Source organism: Columba livia, chromosome 5, assembly GCF_036013475.1.
Source record: "Columba livia isolate bColLiv1 breed racing homer chromosome 5, bColLiv1.pat.W.v2, whole genome shotgun sequence".
Classification (NCBI taxonomy): domain Eukaryota; kingdom Metazoa; phylum Chordata; class Aves; order Columbiformes; family Columbidae; genus Columba; species Columba livia.
Window position 1 is genome coordinate 49,714,652 of NC_088606.1, and position 23,729 is coordinate 49,738,380.

The following is a 23,729-nucleotide window of genomic DNA, read 5'->3' on the forward strand; positions in this document are numbered from 1 at the left end:
TTTTAAAGCAATTTTGGGCTTTTCCCTCTGCTTTGGCACAGTGCTCAGCATCTGTGGCTTGAAAAAAAGATTGCACATGTAGGGAAAGTGGTGGAGGTTGTAGGTAACTGCCATCTCCACCCTCATCTCCCCTGAACTGGGAGCATGTCCTCTGTTAGGATCCTGATAGATGTAGAACTAAATATCTTGTTTCTGCTGATCTGATACAATGATACGATTTGAGGCTAGGTGAGCCTGCAAAGATTTTTGTTGTCAAGGAGTACTCTTCTTGGAAATGCTGTCGCTATGATAAGCCTGTGTGCCTCATCATTTTTACCAGTGCTGCTCTAATTGCCATGAGTTGAAGGTAGCAGTTCCTGCAAGCACCTGTGGGTTCTTCCTATCCTCGATGCAAGATCTTTGCATAGATTAAACCTAAGGGGAGTGAAATTTTGTGTTTTGAGGAGGTATCTTCTGGGGCTTTTTTTCTTAAAATAATCTTGTCTTCTTCCCACCTGCACCAGCAAAAACAGCAGGAAATCGAACGTGTGGATAAGTGGCTAAAGATGCTGAAGAAATGGGGCAAATACAGAAACAGTGACAAGGTAAGGAGGAAGAGAAAGAGTATGTGTCCAGAAAGATGGGAACGGTGCATCCTTCCAGTGAGTCAGGCTTTTTTGAAAAGTTGATAGAGTGTCAAGGGCTTTGATTGCGAGGTGACAATAAAACCGTGTCAGATGTATTGTTAACCCCCTCTCCCCCCTCTTCCCGCTTCAGCCCCTCCCTTTTCCCTCTTCATACTAAGTACAGGTGATCGGGAGGGAAAGGAGGACAGAGAGAGGAGAGTTGGAAAAATTAAAAATGTTTTACTGATGGTACTAATAAGAATAGAGAAAATAATACAAAATATACAAAACCAATCTTGAAAGTCCCAGCAACTGCAGAGCTGGCAACCAAAGTCCTGGATTAGACTCTGCAGCCAACCGGAGCTGGATTCAGTCTCTCACTAGGCCTCAGTTCCCAGGGACGACTCGCAAGGTCTTCTCCTAATGTCGGCCATAAGCAAAAGGGACGAGATCCTCGTGATCTCCCACTTTTAGATGAAGTATTCACATAAATGGGATGTTATACTCATTTTGTCAGTTTCTTGGTCACCTGTTTCTAATTGCCCCTCTTGCAAGATGTCCATCCATGCTTATCAATAACCTCGTGTTCCATTGCTATGTTTACCAAAACATGCATCTGGTTCTCCAGGAAAGTGCAGCTAATATGAAAGCTTTAGCTGACAGACAAATTCACTAAAAGAGATACTTGTTTTTAGCAAAACCAGGACATAGAGAAACCAGATGTCACTGGAAAATATCGCCTAATTCTACTTGTTAGCCTTTAATATTTTAAGTCTTTCCTTGAAGTTGTTGGGTTACCAGTTGAGAGAAAAGTCCTATTCTGACTAGCGTAATTTTAAAATGGTTTCCTAAATGCTGCTGGTGCATTTGCACTTCTGCTTCCCTGTGTAAGCAGGAGCACAGCAGAGATGTTTGTGTGACCAGCTGGGTCTGTGCTGTGAGAACAGGGAGTGCCACAGGTCACTTCTGTCTCTCTACCACCTGGGAATGGCATGGGAGATGTGACTGATGCAAGCCAGCTGATATTCCTCATAATTGGACAATTATTTGTCTAGGATGTCACCTAGATTCTCTGTTATGCTGATAGCTGTGCCTGTGAGAAGCCCCTTAGGTGGGGACACCAACCTTGTGTCTGGGCTTTGATGTTCAAAATAAAATCTATACCAAATGCCACTGGAAAACTGAGTTGTTTTTAACAAATAATATTTGTAGTTTGTTTGTATTATAAATCTCTTGAAACAAAAAACCCTTGAGCCTAATGACAGGACCCTTGCTGGGTAAGGAGAGAAGCATCATACCTGATTTGCTCTGCTTGTCACCTTGGCCTCTGCAGTCTTCTTGTTTGACAGGAGGGGTGGGGTGTTCGGCTGTATTTCTTCTAGCTCCTGCTGAGAGTCCTTGGGAGAAAGTTGAGCTTGGTTAAAAGGTTGTGCAGAGGATAACTGCATAGCCGCAGGGGGGACATGGAGCAGAGCATTGCCTTCGCCAAGCCATCCAGAGTGATACCAGGTTCACCCAGCCAAAGACCAGGTGTAGTCTTGTCCTTTATTAAAACAAAGAAACAAACAAATCTTCCTTATATTGGGGTGGGGTAGAGATGGGCTTGGGTTTTGTAATCCTTCTGTTTTCTTCAGGGTGATTCTATTTTGTTCATTGATGCTGCTCCATGGGCAAAAAGGGAGGTTAGTGGCCTTGTGGGTAAAAGAGCAAATTCCAGCAGGGTGCAAGGAGTTCCTTCAGGTCCTGTAGGACATCTGGGATGGGTGACAGTGAGTGTTTTTAGCATACCTTGAGTTCCCTGGGTTAGCCAGTGGGCACAGACAGGATCAAGGGTGAGGGAGGTCTGGAGCAGTAGTGATTGCTGTCTGTCTTTTGGATTTACCCTGATAATTAGTGGGTGTGTTAAGCATGCTGCAACTGACATTGCTCAGGTCTGCTGGATGGCGAGGGGCTAGCAGGGGTGTTTTTGAGGGTGTTTGGATCAGAAAATCACAGAGCTCTTGCAATGGAATAAATTATATTATTTATAGCAGCCTGTAAGTGGCCGATGACTCTTTGGCACAGATGTGCCTTGTGTGTGGGGAAGGGGAAAGGTTGTCCCCCCTCTCAGCAAATGGAGAAGCAGTGCTTGGCCCCAAGCATGGAAGGAGCAGTCTGGTGACACTGGCGAGTGGCTTTGGTTTCAGTCCCATTCAGCCTAACACCCTGCAGCCTTGTACCAGTGCAAGTGCAGTCAGGATGGTCTGTGCATTAAGTGCAAAGACCCTGAGAGGCATAAAAAAAAAAGTGCTTTAAAAATAATAAAATTAGGTTGTGTCCTTCTGCTGGATATGAAACCCTGTGCTCTTGTGTTGGGAGCATGGAGGCTGCCTGGAGATTTCTGCTGCCACAGCTGGATGCAGCTCAGACATGATGTTTCAAAGACCTTATTCTGGGATCACAGTCATGCCCTTCAGATGGTTATGGGTTTTTTCTAGCTAAAGTAAATGTGGAAAAGTCCTTGATCTGATTTTTCTAAAGTGGATTGGCTTGGTTTTGTTCCTTCTTTGAGCACTCAGACTGTCACACCTGCATTCCATGTTTCCTTCAAGTTGGTTTTTGGCATGTTGCTGATGTGATGGAAGTCTGAGTGTCAAAAGACAGCAGCTCTGTTTTATTTTAATAAAGGCGATGATGCCATCTTTGAAACAAAAAAAAAAAAAAAAACCAAATCAAAACAACAAACCTTTTTACTGAAGACAAGAGCCTTTCCTTTGATGTTCATTTTGAGAGACTGTGCTTCATTGGAGGGAAAAAAAAATATCTTGTTGCAGGAACCCCAGGCAGTTTCACAGAGAAGCTGCCCTGACTTTGCGTCTGCTCTAGTGATGTAGAAAGCCATCTTATTTTCCAAGCTAGGACTTTCTGGACTTTAGGGACAGCTTTTCAAATCCTAGTTCATGTGCTGGAGCTGACAGATAGCTGACCTTCTCAAGTGCTTGAAGAAGTGACTCTTGGCTTATCAAGCAGGCTGTCGTGTTTTACAGCATCTTAGTACCTGATCGGGGCTTAGGTTGTTGTCTCAGCTTCTGTGTTGCGAAATGCCAGTAGGAGGAGAGAGGTTGTGTTACCTGCCCAAGGCACTACCTCAAAGCAAACACCTGTCAGCAAGTGAGAAAACAGCTTTTTCAGACCCTCACCATGAGCCATGGCCAGAGAGTGGCAGGTTTTGTTTTCCGTTCCCCTGCCTGCTGCCAGTGCGCATCCCTCTGTGCTGTTGGTTGGAATCTGGGTGTTGTGGCTGTCATAGATTATAGGAAATAAAGCTGTAAAAAAAACCCTAAAGAGGAGGGTGTCTTACACCTAGCCCAGCATGGCCTCACTATGTCTAAAATAATTCTTGGCATAACCTGTTTCAGGATGACCAACAAATAGTATTATCTTAATTAAAGTGATGCCCTGGGGTTTCTTGTGCTCATCACTGCATCAGATCAGGCTCCATCTCTATTCCAGACACATTTAATAGCAATCTGATTTAACTTCAGTAGCAACATCAACAAAAAGTGACATCAGCACAATTCCTAGCATGGATGGGGTTAGACTGATGGAATGGTGCTTTTTCGTGGCTATACTTCCGCAAAAGGTTGCAAAAATAAAGGAGTCCATGCAAGTACCACACTACTTTGCAGCATTAAGGTGCATGAAACCTGCAAAGAAGTGCTAAAGTGTGTAATTCATGGAGGTCCAGGTGCTCTGTGTCCTCTTCACTGCTGTTTTAAACCTGAGTTTAAATTCCAACCTGACTCTGCTTGGGAAGGTTAGGAAATGGTTGTTGCCATGTAAGAATATACAGAGTTAAGGTAGCACAGTTTTTCAGAGAAAAAAGAGGCTATGCTGTGTGCGTGTCAATAGCGGGATAATTTATTCATCATAGCCCTGAAATAAATAGATTTCAGCTAGAGGTATCTGTCTTAGGAAGAGCATATAACCTCTGCGTCATTTGCAAGCTGCTTCTTGCTGCTGGCCTTGTGGGATGAGACCTTTAGAGAGGTATGTCTTCAGCTAGAGATATCTGTTGTTTAGGCAAAGCCTGTCTTTGTGCAAGGCAGTAGCCTTGTTTCTGCTAAGGTCATGGGAGTGCAGGGTGCTTAATCCCATGCATGTCAGCAAAGCGGTTTAGAAAGAATCGAGGCTCTGACATCGGACTAACACAGACCCCCAAGAGTGGATAATCTGTTAATGCTGGGGAGAGCCAGCAGATGTTTGTCATGGCAGGGTCAGCTGAAGTCAGGTCTCCTGATGACAAATGCCATGGCAAAGAAAGGGAGGTTTCCTGGGAGCTGCAGGGTGACTTCTGCTGCTGGTTTTTGCCATTTTGGAAAGGCAAGTAGAATTTTCCTCTCCCTCAAAGGTAGCCCTGGTAATAAATGTAGATGCCCACCCATGACACATCAGCTTTAAGATTTAAATTTGCCTCTGCTTTGCTGTTGAAGCCCTCTTAGACCTGCTGGCACCCCATCCAGCACAGCCAAAGCTAAAGCTGCAGGGACAACAGCTGAGTTGGGAGCAACCATTATCCATATGGAAAGAAAACCATCCACAGCAAAGTTCAGGCTATCAAGTCTCCTGCACAGCCATGTCATCAATCAGCTGCCTTTGTGGTGCAAAAAAGAAGTCCTCTTCTCCAGAGTGGTGGTGGTGGAGGCTTCACTTACCACTCCAGGTAAAGATTTTCACAGCTCAGCTTCCCTGATATATTACTGGTGGAGGAAGTAAAGGAGTCCTTCCTCTCCAGAAGGATCACTCTTTGAGGCCTAAAGAAACTAATGAAGAGGGGCTTCCCCTCACTTGAGAGTTTTGGAGACGTATAGTGGGTATAGGGAGAGGCTTGAAAGTGAAATTGCCATGTATACCCAAAATTTGGGTATTAGTCCTGCAATCTGTTCATAGTGGACCATGCACATTGCTGAGTAGCTAACACCAATAGGCTCCAAAATATGAAAGTGGACTGAAATGTTATATTCTGCTTTAAAAAAACAACTTGCCTCCCCCAAACCCTTTTTAACTTCAGTGTCTTAACTATTGCAAAAAGATGTCCTGTGTTTAAAGGCAGTGACTTTAGCCCTCAAATTAAAGACCTGGCAACATTTGGTTGTGTGCTTCTCAAAGGAGATATCTGATGGAGGACGATGGAGTTCAGGTCTGTACTTCCATAGTCTTCTCCATCCCATCTACTAGAAAGAGAATATGGGAAGGGGAGAGATGGAAATAGAGTGACGATGACCTTTGTGCCACGAGCTTTGTGTGTTAAAGCCTAGACAGGAAAGATGATCCAATGTCAAAACCCAGAGCAAGTTTTAAATGCTGTGGGTTAAGTCCTCGGCTCTAACATGGCCTTTCGACGCAGCACCTCGAACCATTACTTTAACCACTAGCATCTCCATTTATGAAATGGGATGATGTTTGTTCTTTGTGCAGTGCGTTGGTTTGTCTGTCAGTCTGCATGGGGCATAGTCTAGGTACTCTCTTGCCATCTGTATGGGCTGGAGGGTTTATAAGAGACAGAAGATGGTGGCCTTGATGGTTGTTTCTTTATGGAGCAGGAGTTGCCATCACCTGCTGCCCTCCCTGCATCCGTTCATCTCAGCATAAGTGCTACTTTTAATGATAACTTCCCTGTTTTCCTTCAAGTTTCACAACAAAGTTGCTCATTTTTCCTCTGTGTGACTCACAGCTCTGAGGTTTTATCACTTTCATGTCTGGAGGTGGTGTGAGGCAGAAAACCCTTGGATAAATAACAGGGAGGTATTTCAGTTCAGTTCCATTTCAGAATGTTTTTTAACTCCCCTGTTCCTGCCACACTCTCATGTGGATAAAACCATTAGTGATATTAGAGATAAATGCCAGTGAGCATTACACTCATTAAAGTACAACAGTACCAGCTCTGGGAATTCAAACCAAAATTATTTTCTTCCATGGAGTTGAGCGTCATCTTCTGCCTTGGCAGCTGTCAGTCAGTTTCTCCTAATCTGTTGGAAATAAATATTTTTTTTCTGAATTGGTTGTTTTATCTGAGTTGGCACATACTTCAGTTTCTTGATTTCATCTCAACTTTTGCTTCATGAAGTCACAAGTGTTTGTGAGAGCCAGGCTTTCATGGGCAACTTACCAATACGACTTTGGGGACATGGTTCTTCTAACCCCATCTCTTTTTGTCTCTTGATGCATTGCACTTCTCTCATCCTGATCTAATGTCTCTCAGAGAATGGGAATCGTGTTTGTCTCGTTTGTCTTTCAGCCATGGAGTTGAAGCTGTCCAGCATGGCATAAAGTTTTGCTGTCCTTCAGAAAGACCTTCTCATGTGAGCTTCGACAAGCAGGAGTGGCTTCTTTGGGTGTGCAGATGGTGATGTAGTGATGTCCCACTTAAAATGTGGGATGCTGTTGAATAGAATCGTGGCCTTCCTTGAGCGCGTCTTGGTCATGAGATGCTTTTTAGGGAGCAGCTCTTATTTGGTACGTACAGAGAGGAGAGCAGGATCTTGCAAAGGATTTCTGTAGGGTATGGTCCTGGCTATGCTTTGGACCTTCAGAGCTGGTGCTAAGCAACACCTGGGGCAGAGCAAGCATTTGTCAGGTGCTGAAAATGGGTTTTAAATGTTGAATGGCTATTACGCTTACAGTATCAGGATACATTACACTGACACTTTCTGTGACAGTAGAAATACTGAAATATGATTGCATCATAGAATCATTTCGGTTGGAAGGGACCCTCAAGATCATTGAGTCCAACCATAACCTAACTCTAGCACTAAACCATGTCCCAAAGAACCTCACCTAAATGCCTTTTAAATACGTCCGGGGGTGATGACTCAACCACTTCCCTGGGCAGCCTGTTCCACTGCTTCACCACCCTCTCTGTGAAGAATTTTTTCCTAATATCAGATCTAAACCTCCCCTGGCACAACTTGAGGCCATTTCCTCTCACCCTATCACTTGCTAGTTGGGAGAAGAGACCAACACCCTCCATGCTACAACCTCCTTTCAGGTAGTTGTAGGTAGCAATAAGGTCTCCCCTCAGCCTCCTTTTCTCTGGACTAAACAGCCTCAGTTCCCTCAGCTGATCTCATACGACTTGTGTTCCAGGCCCCTCATCAGCTTTGTCGCCCTCCTCTGCACTCAATGTCCTTCTTATGGTGAGGAGCTCAAAACTGAACACAGTATTCAAGGTGGGGCCTCACCAGCACCGAGTACAGTGGCACAATCACTTCTCTAGTCCTGCTGGCCACACTATTCCTGATACAAGCCAGGATGCTGTTGGCCTTTTTGGCCACCTGGGCACACTGCTGGCTCATGTTCAGCTGGCTGTTGACCAACATTCCCAGATCCTTTTCCACCAGGCAGCTTTCCAGCCACTCTTCCCGGAGCCTGCAGTGCTGTGTGGGATTGTTGTGACCCAGGTGCAGGACCCGGCACTTGGCCTTGTTCCACCTCATACAATTAGCCTCAGCCCAGCAATCCAGCTGGTCCAGATCCTTCTGTATGGCCTTCTTACCCTCCAGCAGATCAACACGCCCACCCAATTTGGTGTCGTCTGCAAACTTACTGAGGGTGCGCTCAACCCCCTCATTGAGATGATTGATAAAGAGTTTAAACAGAACTGGCTCCAGTCTTGAGTCCTGGAGAATACCACTGATGACCAGCTGTCAACTGGATTTGACTCGTTTCACCACAACTCTTTGTCCTCTCTAGTTTTCTCCCTGCATAACTTCACAGCATCCTTATATTCCTCTTGAGTAGCCTGCCCCTCCTTCCAAAGGTTATAAATTCTCTTTTTATTCCAAAGTTCCAGCTGCAGCTCTCTATTCAGCCAGGCTGATCTTCTTCCCCACCAGCTTGCCTTTCAGCACATGGAGACAGCCTGCTCCTGAACCTCTAAGATTACCTTCTTGAAGAGAGACCAGCCTTCCTGGACTCCTTTGCCCTCCATGTCTGCCTCCCAAGGGACTCTGACAACCAGCCTTCTGAACAGGTCAAAGTCTGCCCTTCAGAAATCCAAAGTAGCAGTTCTGCTGACCACCCTTCTAACGTCTCCAAGAATAGAAAACTCAATCATTTCATGATCGCTATGCCCAAGGTGACCTCCAGCCGACACATTGCCCATGGGTCCTTCTCTATTTACAGCAACAGATCCAGTGGGGCTCCTTCCCTGGTAGGCTCACCAGCCAGCTGTGTCAGGACCTTGTCTTCGACACACTCCAGGAGCCTCCTAGACGGCTTCCTCTCTGCTGTGTTTCCAGCAGACAGCTGGTAGGTTGAAGTACCCCATAAGAACAAGGGCTAGTGATCGACAAACTTCTCGCAGATGCCTGCAAAATATTTCGTCTGCCTCTTCATCTTGATAGGGTGGTCTGTAACAGACCCCCACCAGAATGTCCACCTTGTTGCCCTTCCCCTTGACTCTCACCCATAGACACCCAACCCTATCGCCACCCTCATCAAGTTCCAGACAATCAAAACACTCCCTAGCATACATGGCTACCCCACCTCCTCTCCATCCTCACCTATCCCTTCTGAAGAGTTTATAGCCATCTAATGCAGCACTCCAGTTATTACTACATGGTGGTCTCGGCATTTATTACATAGCTGCTTTATATACTTATTTTGACTGGGATAGTGGCATTATTTCTTTGCTGTCCCCTAGCCTGTCTACACAAACCTCATCTCCTGTCTTGTCTTGTACTAGCTCTTTGGGACAAGAGCTGTCATTGCTGTCATTTGCACTTGGTAGGTGCAGTGCTGCCATGCAGATGGTGACAAAACAAGGAGCATGAGTCTGTGCCCTTGGATGCTCTGAGACCAGGTGGGTTGACAGTGCAGTGTCATGGCTATGGTGTTTATAACCTTGTGCATAGGCTTGTGTTAAAAAGCCAAGCTAGAAGTGAAAAAGCTGATGATGCGAGATAGATCAGAAAGGAAAGGTAACAGGAGCAGATGTTTGGCTTAGTGTAAGATATGTAAAGGCAAAATGGCAGGACCATGTCCAGTAAACCTTCTACTGGAATCTCGGTGCTTCCCCATGAATTGCAGCCTTCAAAGTTTCAGCATCAGCCTGAAACATGTGAAGAAGAACATCCTTATGCAAAGAGAAGAGGAATTTTGAAGAAGGTCAGATGCATATGTACCAGGCAATGCCAGTAGCTCCAGTTGATTGCCTGGTTGAGCACTGTCCTGCTCAGCCCCAAGCTTGTTCCCATGACCAAGAATCTGTCACCTTTGTCCCCTCCCAAGGAATTACATGGTCCTGAGGGATCACCATGTTGCAGTGTAAATCTCTGCCATGTCTGGAGCTTGAGCACATGCAGTAGGCCCTTCAGGATACCCCAGGGTCATCAGGAACCTGGAGGAGTGCCATGGTTGGCTTTGCAGCACAGCTGCAAGCTGTTTCACAGGTGAGATGGATGAAAGGGTGGAAAATATTCAGAAATGAAGCATTTTTCCTCTTAATTAAGCTTTTTCTTTTAATGGGAGAAGTTGGGGATGGAACAAAAGCTCTTTCTGTTTTCCATAGAAATTTAATGGTCTCTGTAGAGAGAGAGGCCTTTATGACAAGAAAAAAGGGAAGAGGTATCTGTGACATGAAGTGAACACATGGAGGTAGGAGGAGGGACACATGCAGGTTTGTGCCAAATCCCTCTTGGTTGAGCAGTATCCTGCATGTTGAGGGGAGAGACCTCCGTGTAGCCTACTGTCTCCTTTGCTGTTTGTCAAGCCATGAGAGTTGCTGTGGACATGTCCCTGTGACTCTCATAGTAAAGGCGCTCCTTTGCAAGGGGAAATGTATTTTTCTCCCAGTCCCTTGGGATCCAGGTGAGAACAGCCATGTCAAAGGCTTCAAAGCCAAGGGTGCTGTGTCTGGTCCTTGGAAAGGAGTCCAAAGGCAGGCTGGCGTGCATGGAATATGACTACTGTGGAGCACCTGAGAGATCTCCATGTATAAATGGGATGGTCCATGTCCAGCTCTTCCAGTAAGGTTAAAAACATGAGTTGTGGCTTGACTTTGACTAAGTGTCTTCAGTGGGTGCAGGTGCTCGGCTCATCTGTCAGATCAGAGATGCCCTCTCTGTGCCAGCACAGGCAGAGAAAGTTGGGGTGTCTGCTCAGATGGCTGGTGGTCCGCAGGAGCAAACCATGGAGCAAATCTGTTCTGCCACCAGCAGGACCAGCTAACTTTGCATGTGTCTCCCTCCCCACAGATGTGCCGGCGAGTGTACAAAGGGATCCCACTTCAGGTGCGAGGCCAGGTCTGGTCACTTCTGCTGGATGTCGAGAAGATGAAGAAGGAGAACGAAGGAAAATATGAGGTACGGGCTCTTCCTCGTAAAGACAATAGGAGCAAGGTGATGGGGAGGCTGCTTTGATGGGGCTTCACCAGCTGGTACAAGTCAGACCCATGGCGGATGCAGGCATCTCCATCTCTACCTGTGTGGGCAGGAGGAAAATGGGGGTTCCTACAGGGATGCTTTAAGGGACGGGGGCACCCAGCCCTTGCATCCTCCCTTGCAGGGTAGCAGTGTGCTGGGCACCATACAACATGTGTTGGTGGTGGGGCCTGATCCCATATGTGATCTGCTGTGACTTCTGAGAAGGCAAGGCTCAAAATTAGGACTGAAAATGCAAAGGGGATAAACTCTTTATCCATGTGTTTATGTTAGGCAGGGCCTTTTAGCACATTAGCCAGCTGCTTTCCCTAGTATGCTGCTTACATTTATTTTGCTGGAAGCCATGAGCAAAGATGCTGTCGGTGTTATGGCATCCTTAGGGAAGGATGCAGGGAAGAGCGAGGGGAAGCTTAGCAGAAGTACTGCTCGCAGTCCCACAAGCTCCCTGGAGTGGTGCAGATTAGCCACGTGTACCCTGAAATGGGTAGGTGCTGGATGGGAGTACCCCAAACCTCACTTAGGGTGTGTTGATGTACATGGCAAGGTCAGAAGCCTTAAACTAGCTAACAATGGGTCGTTAGTTGAGAAACCCAATTAAGGGTGGGGTGAGGGCAGGTCTTGCAAGCTCTGAGGGGCATTTCTGGGCATAGGGTGCTGGCTTACAACTGAGATGTGCAACAGGAAGTTGACAGCAGCATTGGAAGAACAGCATTGAAGTGGCTTCTTTAGTTTTTCATCTTCAATCTTTTTATAACTTGTCTTGAAAGTTTCTGTTAAGAATCACTATTAAAAAAAATTTTTTTTCTATTAAAAATTGCTTAGTTTCTCTGCAGACAGGAGAAAAGCCTGCTTTGCGTTGCTTCCTACCAGAGCACTGCATGCTGAGATTCTGTGATACAAAATAAGCAATTTCTGTAGTGTATGTTGAACAAGAACCTGAGTGACAGGGCTTGCTGTATTTTGTTATTTTTTTATTTCAGATATCTTGGTTCCTTCCTGCTGTGTATTTCCATAGGCTGTGCGTTGAAGCCCTTGGTTGATAATTAACTTACTTTCTAAACTTGTGTTATGATTCAGTTTGATTCACGTACCCAGGTGAGGATCAGGGTGTAGTGGTGACAGTTTTGTTTCAGAGGCAGGAGGTCAAGTGCTGCTTCCAGCAGGTGTTTCTAAAAATCCTTTCCTATTAAACATGATTATGCTAATACTCATTATAGTTCATCAAGTGTAGATGTTAATAGTGAAATGCTGCTGGGATGGAGTCATGTGCAGGCGTTTGGGAGAGGCAGGCTGGGCAGAGATAACAAAGCTCCTCCAGCATGCAGATTTTTATCACGCTACCTTCCTTGAAGGTGTGCTGCTCAGGCAGGAAAGCAGTCCAAACAAATGAAAGTCACAAGGAATTTATCTGTGCTTCAGAGGGGTCTGTGATAAACAGGAGCCTCAGGGATAATAGGCTTTGCTGGATGCAAACCAGCTACAAGCTCATCTTAATTCTTTTTTGGTGGGTGCCACCTGCCAGCAGTAATTAGCCCTATCCTAATTTCCTCTAGAAGAGGCTCAGTGCAGGTGGTGAATTAGGGGTTTTGTTTTTCAAGGGACCAAGCCTCAGGCCCCACCCTGTGTCCTGGAGGAACTGGTCCTAAGGCCTTGTTTCTCCTTGGGGCATGAACCATGGCACAAAAGCCAGGCTTTTTCATGTGCCTTGAGTTTTCAGTGTTCTGCCTGGTACATGCCAGGTGATTTATCTTTTTTAAACCCACCACTCCCTCTGTACAGATATTGTACCCTGAGCTAGCAGAGGAGCTACTTTTTCAGCCAAGTGGGATACCTTGCTCCCCATGTCCAGATTGCCTCTGGAGTGATGCAATTAAAAATCCTGGTCCAGCTGCTTCCATAGTGCTTTATCTTATCCCAGTTGTCCTCCAAGTCCTCTCCATGCAAGTCTCCAAGTCTTCCTCAAGGCTATGGCAGCTCAGTTGTCCCTGATGCTGCAGAAGCCTGAAGACTACCATAGAACATGCTAACACTTGATTTCAATGTGAATCACAGAATGGTTGGGTTGGAAGGGACCCCTGAAGATCATCTAGTCCGAAACACCTGCTAAAGCAGGGTCACCCAAAGCAGGTTGCACAGGATTACGTCCAGGTGGGTTTTGAATGTCTCCAGAGAAGGAGACTCCACAGCCTCTCTGGGCAGCCTGTTCCAAGTGCTTTGTCACCCTCAAAGGAAAGAATTTTCTCCTCATATTCAGATGAAACCTCATGTATTTCAATCTGTGCCTATTGCCCCTCATCCTGTTGTTGGGCACCACTGAAAAGAGTCTGGCTCCAGCCTCTTGACACCCACCCTTGTGATATTTATAAGCATAAATAAGGTCCCCTCTCAGCCTTCTCCAGACTGAACAGGCCCAGCTCTCTCAGCTTTTCCTTGTAAGAAAGATGCTTCAGACCCTTCCTTGTAGCACACTGCTGGACTTTCTCCAGTAATTCCTTGTCCTTCTTAAACTGGGGAGCCTAGAACTGGATGCAGTACTCCAGACGTGGCCTCACCAGAGCAGAGTAGAGGGGGAGGACAACCTGCTGGCCACATTCTTATTAATGCACCCCAGAATACCATTGGCCTTCTTGCCCACAGGGGCACATTGCTGCCTCACAGTCAACCCGTTCCCGACCAGGACTCCCAGGTCCTTCTCTGTAGTGCTGCTTTCCAGCAGGTCAGCCCCTAACCTGTACTGGTGCCTGGGGTTGTTCTTTCCTAAGTGTAGGACCCTATTCTTGCCTTTGTTGAATTTCATCATGTTCTTCCCTGCCCAGTCCTCCAGCCTGTCCAGATCTCACTGAATGGCAGCACAGCCTTCTGCCTTCCTGAGGTTTTCTAAATATAGCCACAATCAAGAGGGGTTGAGGAGAGCTCAGAAAGCGGTAGGAGAAATGTGCTGACCATGGGGTGGAACAGAGGCGTCTGGGCTTTTACCTGCTGCTTTGTAAAGAGTCTCTGGGATCAAACCTCCAGCTTCCCAGCCTCTGCTCTGCTGCCAGCCTGCAGGGCTCACAGTGCTGATGAGCTCAGCAGAGCATCTGTGGAGCCCCCAGGTTACTTAAACAAGGGAAAAAAAGGACAACAAGCTGTCCTGGGCTTACCATCTGCTGAATTAATAAAGCCTGCTGGCTACAAGGAGGTGACAAGCTGCTGTGCAACTTAACTGCAGTGCTTTAAAAAAAAAAAAAAGGTAGGTTTTTGTTTGTTTTTTTTTTACAGTCTGGGAGACTTCTGTGTTGTTCTGGCAGGGAAAACCTTGGTGCATATGAGTAGTTACCTTGTCTCAGGTAATCTGCCTGCTTTATAGAGGGCAAGGAGACATAGAATGCAGAGAGTACAGGGTTTACATCACAAAAATTATGTTCATCAGTTCTTCATTCCACCATTGCTTTTGTCCTCCCTTGTCTTGTGCAGCAATATTTCAAGGTAGCCCTGCATTGTTGCACCTCCATACAGTTGCTTTCAAGGTTGGAGTTAATAGTCCGAAGATGCTGTGACTGTCCTGAGCGTTGGCTGTACTGGACACATCTGGGTGCTAATGACCTTTTGATGTTCCCCAGAGATGATGTTGCCACTGTGGGAGGTCAACAACAGCCTGGAGGCACCTTGTATCAGGCTGACAAGTATTCGTAGGATGGGAGCTGCTGGAACAGACAATTAAGTATCTGTCAGATGTGCTATTTTCTGTCTCCTGTCTGAGCAAGGAGGGGTCTTCACCCTGGGCTTCAGGCAAGCTGGGCTTGCTGCTCATTTCTGTTGCCTCTAACCTGCAGGTGGATCTCAGGCTACCTGAAGACAGTCACAAAATGTATTTTATTAACGCAATTAACTCCAGAGATCTTAAAGAAGGAAGGCAATTGCATGATTGCTGAAGATACCTGAAGGCTGTGAGATGAGATGCTTAGCAATAGCATAATGGTCCTTGCCTGCATGCACAGGGCTGAACAGTGGGTTGTGAACGGGACTGCAGTGAGATTCATCCATGGAGCATCTTGTGCTTGGGGCTCCCAGGATGCAACTGATTGAGATAGGCTTAGCCTTGGGTTGAATTTAATGGGTTTTTTGTTTGGTTAGTTTTTGGTTGTTGGTTGTTTTTTTTTAGTGGGCTTCAGTCCTTTAGCTGTGTGATGTTGCCTTAAATGATTAGCCAGCATAGGGGGGACATGAGGATTCTTGGGTTTGAGGTCAGTTTCTGTTTTGGACTGTGCCAGTTCCTTAAAATTTGCACCACTCCAAAGGAATACACCAGAATTGCTTTTTGAGCAGAAACTCCTTAAACCTAAGATGTTTTTCTTCTGCAGGGGAAGTAGTAGTTGGAGATCACTTCACAGAGTTCATTGCAATGGTTTCAACTTTATTATGACTGAGCCCCTGAAAAGCTTAGGAACTCAGTGCTTATGTCTATGTGTTGGTTATAGAAGTGTATCATTCTTTAAGCACTAACAGAGGTCTCGATGCTTTATGATAGCCAGGCTGAGGACCACAAAAAAAATCAAAAGAAATCAGAGTGGAATTTAATTGTAAAGGTTTCAGATTCTGAAAACTCAGTGTCTGCATTGGAAGATGGGTGAAGGCTGGGTTGGCAGCTGCCACCATTGCGTGTGAGTGTGGGGCTGTCCCCTTCTCCCTGGGCCAGCCAAGCTTGCAGCACAGCCAAGGGGCCAGGGATTCACCTCTAGGGTGCAGAGCATTGCTCACTGTAAGATGGCAGTGTCCCCGAGTCAGTCTGCAATAGCTCTGTGCAGCTCAGAAGCTGTCACTCCTGCTGTTAGGAAGCATGGCTTCTCACTGCATGGAGAAAGGTGTGGGCTGAGATGGTGTCTGACTCCTTCCTCTTGTCTGCCCCTTTCCCTTCCAGCAAATGAAAGAACAAGCAAAGAGCTTTTCATCAGAAATCAAGCAGATAGATTTGGATGTTAACCGCACCTTCCGAAACCACATAATGTTTCGGGATCGCTATGGAGTGAAGTGAGTATGGGAGGCTTCGCGTGGCTGTATGGGCATCAGTACTGGTGGGTAGGCATAGGATGAGCTGGATGGGATGGCCAGCAGCCCTCTGGCTTGGGGTGGCCACCAGCCCCCTGTTTCAGAGCAGCTCACAAGAGAGCAAAGACATCTCTGCCTGCTCCACAAACCATCAGCACGTACTATACAACCCACAGATGTTGGGCTTCTGATACTCTCTTCAGACAGATCCACACTGGACCACATTCAGCCCCAGTTCTTGAGTAATGCATCCACCTGTTGTGGTGTCTCATCCCCCAGGGTGGTAGGGTTGAAGTTGCAGAGGGCTTGGTTTGGGATGGCTGGGATGATGACGTGGGTCTTTTGGGAGCTGGGTGGTATGAGGTGTATGTAGGCCCCACAACAGATGGGGTTGGAGAGGTTTGATGAAGTGGCTTTTTCACTTGAGTTAGTCACACCTGGCTGCCCTACACAGACATATAATCTGTGAGGAAGATTGCACCGTGTATCTAGATCGTTATAACTCCAATAGTAAGAAGGGAAGGGAGAAAGGAACCTGCTAGTAAAATGGTGGCAGTGCTTTCCCCCAGGATGTGTAACACTTGATGCCTGTGGGCAAGTCTATTGAAAACCCACTTCCACTCCAAACCTGAAGAGTGGGTGTGTTGAACACAATGCATATGTGTACATGCATGTTTCTCTAGGAGACCTGCTGATGGAGCAGGCTTGTCTGGCCCCGCTCTGTGGGGCCACTGGTGATTCCCCTCTGAAGGAAGAGGTCTCATCCCATGTGCCAGTCAAGGTGCTTTCTGTTTCTGTGTGCCCTGCATTTTGCAAAAGGCATAAGTACCAGTTGGCTGGGTGTTTTCAGAGCCTTTGCTCTCAGTGCATATATGCTGGTATGCACATGAAGCTGGAGACCTCACACTCAGGTGTTTTAATATCCTTCTTTCTCCCCAGGCAACAGGCACTCTTCCATGTCCTGTCAGCATACTCAGTTTATAACACCGTAAGTAGTTAGTCCAGTTAAAGTGAATAGCATTGTGCTTTATATATAAATATTTTTTAAAGCTTTATATATACGTGTATACATGTATGTTTGTGTGTGTATATATATATACTTACACCCACATTTAGCCAGTGGTCATTCCAGTTTTAAGTCCTAATACTTGTTTGTACAGACAGCTGCAAGACACGCAGGCAGCACGAGACTCTTGCACAGTTGTTTCATTCCCTTATTCATTTTGTCACCTGGTAAGTGACATCTGGCAGATGCGGTTTGGGCAAGTGTCAGCAAAAAACAAGGGATTGCCCTATGGCTTTCCAGCAAGATTAGCCTCCTGGCTCAAGTCCATCATGTTTCTGATTTCTTGTCATACACTGAATGGCATCCTTGTTGAAAACACTGATTTATTACAGCAAACCAGTCATTTTTAGCTAAAGGGCATGGGCAGAATAAGCTTAAATTAGCAGCTGAACCTACTGCCTCCATCTCCAGAAGAGGACAATTACCCCAGAAGGCACACAAGATGTTCAACGGGGTAATCAAGGAAACAAAGACTCTGCCTTCCCTCGTATCAGATAAATGCTTACCAGATTTATTTGTTCTTGAATTACTTCAGTGCTCAGGTGGCTGAAGGAATCCAAAACAGTATTGGAGCCACATGCTGTTTATAATCCTATCCCTTATTGCTTGAGGTAGCTGCAGGCACCTCTTATATTGGGGTTTCTGTCCCTCACACTCCAGGCTTAAATGGGGCTGGTGGGGGGAGCGGTGTAGTGGGGGCCATTGCCTGCAAGCCCCTCACCTCCTGCTGGAGGACCTGCTAGAGTGGATCTGGAGGAGGGAAATGAAAATGGTTGGAGGGCTGGAATACCTCTTTCACGAAGAAAGGCTGAGAGTGGGGGATGTCCAGCCTGGAGAAGAGAAGGCTCTGGGGAGACCTTATTGCAACCTTTCAATATAAAAGGGGGCTTATAAGAAAGACAGAAAGACTTTTTACAAGGGCCTGTAGTGACAGGACAAGGGGCAACAGTTAAAGAGGGCAGGTTTGGATATAAGGAAGACATTTTTTACAGTGAAGGTGGTGAGATACTGGAACAAGTTGCCTAGAGAAGCTGTGGATGCCCCATCATTGGAAGTGTTTGAGGTCAGGTTGGATGGATCTTTGAGCAATCTGATCTAGTAAGGGGTGTCCCTGCCTATGGCAGGGGCATTGGACAAGGTGATCTTCAAAGGTCCATTCCAACCCAAACCATTATGTGAGTCAGTGACATGGTAGATTCTCTAGGTATATGGGAGCTGTGAACTTGGATATAAATTATAGAGACCTTGAAACAGGACAGACCTTGAAAGGAGAGAGGGAAGCACAATCAACCTGACCTGCTTCTGCAACTTTAACATCATGGTGGGGTCTGATGGTGTGGCAGCACATGTGCCCCTCTTGCCTCTTGCAGGAAGTGAGCTACTGCCAAGGGATGAGCCAGATCGCAGCCATTCTTCTGATGTACTTAAATGAAGAGGATGCGTTTTGGGCACTGGCCCAGCTGCTGACCAACCAGCGGCACGCCATGCACGGTAAGGCTGGAGCAGGATGCAGATGGAGGCTCTTGCAATAGGAAGGAAGGCTGTTTAGGTTGGTCGGTAGAGCCTCGTTTCTCCTTGCATAATTGTTTAAAGCTGGTAAGGCTTAATTATATGCTGATGCAACCCAACCACAGAGCTGAACTTCACTCTTGAATGCAGACAAGTTCATCAGAGAAAAATGTGATTTATCAGCACTGAGCTTTGGCATTCAGTAATTAACACTTTCACAGAGATGCTATCTTCCCTCTGGAGTGCCTTGCCCTTGGCAATCAATCAACTCAAGGTTACGAGTTAGTGAGAAACTTCACAGAAGTAAGTCCAAGAACATCATGTAATGCTTTGTTTTTAGTGTGCCACATGTTACATGCCCCTGTGTTTTTATGAAGATGTAATTTCACCAAATATGCTGTATTATTTTACTTCACATTAAAGATCTTTTTGTCTTACTTGGGGCTAGCAGTGATCTATGCACAGGGGCTTATTTTATGAGCAGAGGGCCTTATGGTTTGATACCTCCAGACAGTGCATGTCCTGCTAGATTACAGGGCACTGCCCAAACTTGTGGTGTTCAAACGTTATCACCTTTTTCGTGAACCTTGGTAAGCACCGAGTTGTGTTCGGCGAGGTTTTGGCCAAGCCAAGTCTCAGGCCCACAGGGGTGGGGAAGAGAGCGTGTCTGCACTGCGGGTCTGGGGTAAGAAGAACCAGCTGGGGCCGGTGCTGAGAGTGCTGTCGCCCATATGGATGGGGTGAGGGGTGGACTCTGGGAGGGATGGCAGGGGAGGTCCAGCCAGCTTCAACAGGAAATGCAGGGGATGAGTTTCTAGAAAATCAGGCTGCCCCTGTGACTGCTCTAGAGCTTTTCCAATTATTTTTTATTTCTCTCATCTTTTCTTGTTAAGGTTTTTTCATTCCTGGGTTCCCGAAGCTGCAGAGATTTCAAGCTCACCACGAGCAGATTTTAAGCAAACTGTTTCCCAAGCTGAAGAAGCACATGGTATCTCTTTGCTATCAGTCTCCCCATACTGATAACACATTTTAATGCTAAAGCAAGTAGTGTAATGTTCTGCCACACAGATGTACAACTGATCATATTTCTAATTGCATAGGACTCCTTCAGCTGCAAAGACACAAGCATTTATTAAATGGGGTGCCGAAATCTTGCTGAGGTGAATGGTTATCATTTGCTTGCTGGTTATCGTAAGTGTAGGGCTGCTAAAATCTAAAGGCTTCCTTAGGAAAGCCAGGCAGGAAGGCTGTGAGCCTGCAGCAAACAAAGCTGTTGCATACAGCAGCAAGACTGAGCTGTGGTCTTATAGCACCTGCAAAGCCTGAAGAGTGATGCCGAACTGTCTATAGTCTTAATTCAGTAATGATTAGCCCCAAGTGCTTGCATTAACAGTTTTACTGGTTTTTAAAGACAGGCAGCATCTAAGATTTGCTGTGTGTTTTGTTGCTTGGCCATGTCCTGTTAGTTTTCTCTCTAGCAGATGGTACAAGCCCATTTGGTGGCTGGAGGAGCATGTGCAGGACACATAAACTGTAGTCTAATGTCTAGGCGACTGTTTTGCAACACCTGCTGCCTTTTATTTTTGTCCCCCCTTGCATTTGCTGTAGACAGTCGGTATTCAGTGACCAGACTCCTGAATGTTTCTTATGTTCCCAAGGGGTTCAGTGGCCTGGCTCCAGGAAAAGCTGTTTATATTGTCATAATCTGCAACAGCTCTTGCTTTGTGTTGCAAACAAGACAGCTCTGGTCCTACAAGTGAAACAGAACAAGGACGGTTTTCACTTAATTATAGCCATGGGGGTGGGGAAACATGGACAGGGAGGATGGGAGTAACTCTGAAAGCTGCTTGTGCCTCCTGGCTCCCAAAGGCTCCCCAGGCTTGCAGGTGCCCAGCACCAGCCGAAAGCAAAGACCGGAGCTGGCCATCAAACCCGTGGGCTTCTTTCTCTTCCCATCAATACCATGGGCTTCCTTCTCATCTACACTGCTTTGCTGGCTTTGCAGCAGTGGTCATGTCAACTTCGTGCATGTGCAGGGTGCTATGCATCCCAGCACCAGCCATGCCACACCATCAGCTATGCTAGAAAAAGCAAAGCTGTATGTGAGTGCCATGTTGGGTGCCAGACAATGATGGAAAAGTGATAGATGAGGGTGATGTTGGTGAGGGTTTTAAGAGTTTTGCTTAGCCTGTCAGGCCATCCTGTTCCTGCAGCAGCCATAACAGGCAAATGAGGTAGTGCTACCAAAGCTAGCTTGGCTGTGCAGGTCTGGATTTACCCATGGGGTACATGGTCTTAATAATTTTTGTGATGCTTGGAGAGGCTCACATGGGAATTGCTATGGAAACAAAAATGGTAGTCTGTGAGGAGGGCATGTTTTGAGTTCCTGGTGTAGATATTAGTCCAGAGAAGCTTATCCTAGAAATTTCTGTCCAAAGTTGAGGCTGAGGTCTGGCCACATCAAGGATCAGGTTCAATGAATATTTTGGGCAAAGGGCCAAAGCAGGGCTTCAACATTGGTATTTAAAGCAGGGGGTTTGTTGGGAGACAAACCACAGCCAGATCCTGCACCCACATCCCAGCATTAATCAAACAGCCAATCCCTCCAAAAGCCTTATAAGTTGCTTGAACCTCCAGCAGCCAGCCTGGTGAAACACCTGTCTCTCCTTGCTATCTCCTCATAGGATAAGGAGCAGATGACTACGGGGATTTATACGACCAAGTGGTTCCTGCAGTGTTTCATTGACCGGGTGAGGATGCTCTGCGGGTTGTTTGCTGCTCTGCTGCTTGCATGGACAGTTAATCTGCCCATTTCTTGAAAAAGTATAATAATTTGAAGAAGGTGTTAATATTTTATAAGGTGGGATATTATGCACACTATCATAAGGGAAAAATTAATAAGGGAGAAGCTAAAAATAACTGCGTGTCACTGATGACAAGCAAATTCCTGCTGCCTCATCACAAGCGGTCACTGGGAGATGGCTCAGCAGCAGCAGCAGCTTCAAAGTCAGGAGAGATCTTTCTGTTTTCCACTGACACTGCTGCAAAGGCAATTAGCCTCACTTTGGCTCTGGAAACAACATAGGAGAAGAAGAACTGGGGGCACAAACCTGAACAAACAGCACTGCAGAACCTGCAGGCAAAGGAGCAGGCTGGGCACTGGAGACACATGGAAGTGTGAGAAAATTACCCTGATTTGTCCAGAGCTAATTTGCCAGTTCTGAGCCAGCACTGCCTTATTTTTAGGGGCAGAGCTGTGCTTGTACACAAAAAAGATTTGGACTTGCTAATATTTAGAACATCTGTGTGTCCCCCATATCAATGTTGTGCTGCCCTCTCTCCTATAAAACAGTGAATGACCTCTCCACCTTGAGAGGGAACTTGCTGCTTTGCAGTCTGTCACTAAAAACTGCATAAAATGCAAAATCCTTTTAGCTGCAGTAATGTGGTAAAAAATCTGCAACAGCCAGTTGTGCCAAACTCTGGAGAGTAAGTTCAGCATCCCATATTTGAACTTAAATGTCACAGTAGAACTAGTATTAATTTCTGTGTTGGTGAGATGCCTTAAGTCTTGCTGGGAAATGATGGGATATCATTTTGGATATCAGTTCACTCCTGTTTGTCAGATTGGGTCTGCAAATGAAAACCTCTTGCAGAGGTTTTTCTAGCAGACAGAAATAAGACTGTGTATAAGGAAGACCCCTTCTCTAGACAGAAAATAAGTGATTTTTTTTTTACTGCTTAGTGAACACTGCTAGGCCTTCAGACCTATCCCATAAACAGCCCTTCATCTGATTGGGTAATTTGGATGGATACAGGAGTGGTTTTATGCATTCACAAGGCTGAAAGATTACGATACTCTATCCAGGGAATGCAGAGTCCATGTGGTAGCGTGTCTGTGTAGAAAGTTTCTCCTTTTTCTGCATTTGCTTTGAAGTACTTTCATGGCCACCCAAGGTTGTTAGCTTTAAGGCAAAACCATACACAATAAAATAGTTTTTTGTGTTATGGACGAATCCTTGAAATCCAATACCTTACCCTGTTGTGTGTTTTGGTGCAAGGGGATGTAGTGATGCTACTAACCTCTGTATCATCATCCCATCAATCAATGCTAATGAGTGTGGTGCTAATGACCTGGGGTTTTTTTATGTATTTGAAACAGACCCCCTTCACTCTCACCTTGCGGCTGTGGGATATCTACATCCTGGAAGGAGAGCGGGTGCTGACAGCCATGGCTTACACCATCCTCAAACTGCACAAAAGTAAGGTCCCAGCAGAGTGCTTCTTGTCTAGAAGAGGTGGCACTGTCCTGGGCCACCCTTATGCTGCTGACCTGGAAAGCCTTGCTGGCCACCGCCAGCCTGCTCAGTGCCCTGTGCTGGCCCAAAAAGCACAGTCCCATGCTGATGCTTGAGGGAGGAAATGAGTTGCCACAGGGGTTGAAATCCTGCACTTGGTGCACAGCAAACCCCACCTGAAGTGCTTCCAGCTGCCTCTTTCTGCATGCTGCACGCCACGTCTTTTATCAGTGCACTGTTAGGAACAATACAGACAGCAACCCATCTATCTGGAAAGCACTATGTGGAAGTTCAACTGAAAAGGCTGTAGAGGGAGAAATAAATCCATTAATATACTTCTAAAATGACCAAAACCTGGTTTTCTTACATAACATTTAGGCAGTGATGTTTCTACCTCAAGATCTTTGGGACTTTGAACCCCTCTGCTCCCATAAGCTAGCAGTCTTGCTTTGTTGCCCTGTTAGGTATTTAATCTGAGACAGGAGTGGTGCTGATGTTGTGTGCTGGGACCCTCTGGGGCAATGGGGTATATCAGATTGCATGTGTTAAATTCTGCAAACAGCCATCCTGCTCTTCCTTCAGTTGAATGAAGAACAGCCTATCCAGAAATACATCTTCAAGTGTCCTGTTTGTTTGCAAAGACTGGGAAACTGGCAGACAGGCGGAAGTTTCAGCCTGACTGTGAGATCATCTCTCCTCCCTGAGAAATGTGTGGTGCAGATTGGCATCCCTGCCTGCATCCCTGCCTGCTGGCTGGTGCAAGTTGGCATCCCTGGTTGGCAGTGGGGGCTGCCAGCAGTGG

General features: G+C 46.2%; 1 protein-coding gene across 13 annotated transcripts in view; it reads left to right on the forward strand.

The window, feature by feature from the left end:
* The window catches only part of LOC102094974 (USP6 N-terminal-like protein), an 82,896-nt gene that overhangs the window by 53,545 nt on the left and 5,622 nt on the right, over positions 1-23,729 (forward strand). For 10 of the 13 annotated variants that reach the window (XM_065065009.1, XM_065065019.1, XM_065065006.1 and 7 more), the window contains 8 exons: positions 504-584; positions 10,841-10,948; positions 15,927-16,036; positions 16,994-17,042; positions 18,491-18,611; positions 19,523-19,617; positions 21,314-21,379; positions 22,792-22,891. In XM_065065009.1, the coding sequence (XP_064921081.1) occupies positions 504-584; positions 10,841-10,948; positions 15,927-16,036; positions 16,994-17,042; positions 18,491-18,611; positions 19,523-19,617; positions 21,314-21,379; positions 22,792-22,891 (730 nt within the window). The remainder of the gene's footprint in view (positions 1-503; positions 585-10,840; positions 10,949-15,926; positions 16,037-16,993; positions 17,043-18,490; positions 18,612-19,522; positions 19,618-21,313; positions 21,380-22,791; positions 22,892-23,729) is intronic. The other 3 variants (XM_065065018.1, XM_065065016.1, XM_065065017.1) reach the window with 2 other exon arrangements.